Below are 4,234 nucleotides of genomic sequence, written 5' to 3' on the forward strand. Positions count from 1 at the left end.
ACATATCTAGAACTTTTGTATCAGGGGGAACCATTTATTCTGAGCGGAGGACGTTGAAGGAGGGAAAGATAGAAGAAACATTAGGGAATCTAAGCATCAATGCTATATACGAGGAAGAGCTGGGAGAAGGAAATTCATTGGGCATCCGCCCTTATAAACCGGAAAGCGTTTTAAATAATTGGACTGCCGAGGACATCCCTGTAACTTTTAAAGTCGATTCAGAGTAATATTCAGAACACACTTGTTGCTCTAAGCCTGAGAGCAACAAGAATCTTTTGTAAAAGGCATATATCTAAAATCTTATTTCAATGAAATATATCATTCAGTCTCATTTTGAGCAAATATTCTTTTATTCTTTCCATTCCATTCATAAACATACTGTGCATATGATTATTCTTAGATTCTTTTTATTTGAATATCTTGTTCACCTCAATAACAGGTCCCCAGATATTAATGATATGAGCGACACTGCTACTAACCCAGAGTCCCCTTTTGAACAAGACATGGGTATAGAAAATTTTAGGATTTTGAAGATGATCAAGGTTGTAACTTATCTCCTGATTTATTAAGAATGGTAGAACAAGAAGAAAAATAGATCATTCCTTATAAAGAGTCGATGGAAGTTGTGAGTTTAGGGGAGGGAAAAGAAGTAAAAATTAGAGCTTGCATTGATGCAGAGATGAAGCGAGATCTCATTGAGTTGCTCCAAGGATTCAAAGATTTCTTTGCATGGTCTATCAAGACATGCTCGGGTTAAACACTGATATAGTAGTGCACCGACTTCCCATAAAAAAGGAATGTAAACCAGTTCAGTAAAAACTCCGAAGGATGAGACCTGATGTCTTGCTGAAAATAAAAGAAGTTAAGAAGCAGTTTGGTGCTGGTTTCTTACAAGTGGTCAAGTATTAAGAATGGGTAGCCAACATAGTCCCTGTTCCTAAGAAAGATGAGAAAGTGCGAATGTATGTGGACTACAGAGATCAGAACAAAGCTAGTCCCAAAGATAATTTCTCGTTGCCCTATATTGATACCTTAGTGGACAATACGATTGGTTACTCACTGTTCTCTTTCATGGATGGTTTCTCCAGGTACAACCAAATTAGGATGCATCTTGAAGACATGGAGAAGACCACCTTCGTAACGATATGGGGAACATTTTGCTACAAAGTGATGCCGTTTGGACTAAAAAATGCAGGGGCAACGTATCAGAGAGCCATGGTAACCTTGTTCCATGACATGATGCATAAAGAGATAGAAGTCTATGTCGATGACATGATTGCAAAGTCTAGAACAGAAGAGGAACATGTGCAAGTCCTTAGAAAATTGTTCATAAGGTTAAGAAAGTTCCAGCTAAAGCTAAATCCAGCAAAATGCACCTTCGGGGCCAGATCAGGAAAACTGCTGGGGTTCGTGGTCAGTGAGGGAGGAATTGAGATTGATCTAGAAAAAGCAAAGGCAATACAAGAACTACCTCTGCCGCATACTCAAAAAGAAGTTCGAGGTTTTCTAGGAAGACTAAACTACATTGCTCGATTCATTTCACAATTAACTGAGAAATGTGACCCCATATTTCGTCTCCTTAAGAAACACAATCCAAGTATATAGGATGAGGAGTGTCAGAAAAATTTTGAAAAAGTCAAACATTACTTGTCCAACGCCCCAGTGCTAATGCCACCTTGCCCAGACAAAAAACTAATACTATATTTGGCAGTATTTGAAAATTCCATGGGATGCGTGCTTGGCCAATATGATGAGTCAGGACGAAAAGAAAGAGCAATTTACTATCTTAGTAAGAAGTTCACTGAATGCGAGACGAGATATTCGCCAATTGAGAAGCTATGTTGCACCTTGATCTGGACAACTCGGAGACTGAGACAATACATGTTGTACCATACAACCTGGTTAATCTCTACACTAGACCCTCTAAAATACATGATGGAGTCGACTGCTCTGAATTAAAGAATGGCTCGATGGAAAATTCTACTGTCTGAATTTGATATAGTCTATGTGAACCAGAAAGCAGTAAAAGGGAGTGCAATAGCGGACTTTCTGGCCAGTAGAGCACTGGAAGATTACGAGCCACTAAAATTTGATTTCCCAAATGAAGATTTGATTTATGTTGCAACTGCAGAAAAAGACTTTCAAGAGGACAGTCCTTGGAAGTTGAATTTTGATGGAGCCTCGAATGCTGTGGGCAATGGGATTAGGGCAGTCTTGGTATCTCCCAATGGTGATCATTACCCATTCACTAGCAATTTAGATTTTGATTGCACAAATAACATGGCGGAGTATGAAGCATACATTATGGGAATTTGTGCGGCTATTGAACGCAGAATCAAAGTGTTAGAGGTGTATGGGTATTCTGCATTGGTAATTTATCAACTCAAAGGCAAATGGGAGACAAGAGACTCTAAGTTGATTAATTATCGAAAGCTGGTCCTGGAATTAATTGAGGAGTTTGACAACATTACCTTCTATTATCTCCCACAGGACGAAAATTAGATGGCCGACACATTGGCTACATTAGCCTCTATGATCAAGGTGAATAAACATGAGGATGTGAAGCCTATCCAGATGACTATTTATGAGGTTCCAGCCCATTGTTACAACATTGACGATGAGGAAAAAAAGGACGATCATCCTTGGTATCAAGACATATTGCGATATGTAAAGAATCGCGGGTATCCTGGCCAAACAACTGAAAATGAAACAAAACATTGAGAAGGTTGGCCAACGATTATGTCTTAGATGGAGAGATCTTGTATAGAAGAGGAAAAGATCAGGTGCTGCTACGATGTGTAGACGCTGTGGAAGCCAAGCAAATCATGGAAGAGGTGCATGAAGGAGTTTGTGGAACACATGCTAATGGCTTCACAATGGTCAGGCAAATCATGAGATTCGGATATTATTGGTCCACCATGAAAGGTGATTGCATCAAATATGCCAAGAAATACCATAAATGCCAAATTTTTGGAGACAAGATTCATGTGCCCCCTTCACCTCTCCATGTCATGACTTCTCCATGGCCTTTCTCTATGTGGGGCATGGATGTCATTGGGCTGATTTCACCAAAAGTTTCAAATGGGCATCGGTTCATATTCGTAGTTATTGACTACTTTACTAAGTGGGTAGAGGCTACTTCTTATGCCAACGTTACAAAGTCTGCAGTCAGCAGATTCCTAAAAAAGGAGATTATATGTCGGTATGGGATGCCAGAAAGGATTATATCCGACAATGCGTTGAACTTAAACAACAACATGATAGCGGAGGTCTGAAATCAATTCAAGATCAAACACCACAACTCATCGCCATATCTCCCAAAAATGAATGGCGCGGTAGAAGCAGCCAATAAGAACATCAAGAAGATCGTAGGGAAGATGATTGAGACTTATGAGGATTAGCACGAGAAGTTACCTTTTGCCCTTTTTGCCTATCGAACGTCTATCAGAACCTCTACCAGGGCAACACCTTTCTCATTAGTGTATGGAATAGAGGTAGTTTTGCCCATTGAAGTAGAGATTCCTTCCCTTCGAGTTTTATCAGAACTGAAAGTAGATGAAGCAGAGTGGATTCAATCCCGATAGGATCAACTGAATTTGATCGAGGAAAAAAGGTTACGAGCTATACGTCATGGTCAAATGTACCAAAGGAGGAGGATGCAAGCTTACAATAAAAGGGTTCGTCCCAGGGAATTCTACGAAGGAGACTTGGTACTGAAAAAAATCCTCCCCATACAAAAAGACTTTAGAGGAAAGTGGATGTCATATTGGGAAGGACCTTATGTAGTAAAGAAGGCTTTTTCTGGAGGAGCATTGATTTTGACCGAGATGGATGGCAAGAACTTACCTAATCCTGTGAATTTAGATTCAGTCAAGAAATACTTCACCTAAAAAATAAAAGAGGAGAGGCCAAGGTGAAAACCCGTAAAGGGCGCCTTGAGACCAAAGGGGATTTGAGTTGAAAACCCGAAAAGGGCGGCTCAAATTTTGGAACAAAATGGGGCATGAGGTGATCAGAGCAGCTCAAATTTTGATTAGATTAGGGCATGTGGTGATCTTGTTATACCTGAATCAACAGGAAAAGGGTAGGCGACATCTTGGGGCATCGACAAAGCCCTGTAGATCTCCCAAACACATGTAAAACTCAGAATGGTGTTCAGAAAGTTTGTACAGAGAAGCTCATACTATAATATCTGGGGCACCTATTTCCATTTTTGTATTTTGACGAAATACAC

General features: G+C 40.0%; 1 protein-coding gene across 1 annotated transcript; it reads left to right on the forward strand.

Moving 5' to 3' along the window:
* The first annotated feature begins 1,962 nt into the window (after positions 1-1,962).
* Positions 1,963-3,584, forward strand: LOC105781381 (uncharacterized). The gene is made up of 4 exons (XM_012605922.1): positions 1,963-2,370; positions 2,503-2,681; positions 2,726-2,884; positions 3,449-3,584. The coding sequence occupies exons 1-4, from the start codon at positions 1,963-1,965 to the stop codon at positions 3,582-3,584; spliced, it is 882 nt and encodes a 293-aa protein (XP_012461376.1).
* The last annotated feature ends 650 nt before the right edge of the window (positions 3,585-4,234 follow it).

Source organism: Gossypium raimondii, chromosome 13 (genome assembly GCF_025698545.1).
Source record: "Gossypium raimondii isolate GPD5lz chromosome 13, ASM2569854v1, whole genome shotgun sequence".
Taxonomy (NCBI): domain Eukaryota; kingdom Viridiplantae; phylum Streptophyta; class Magnoliopsida; order Malvales; family Malvaceae; genus Gossypium; species Gossypium raimondii.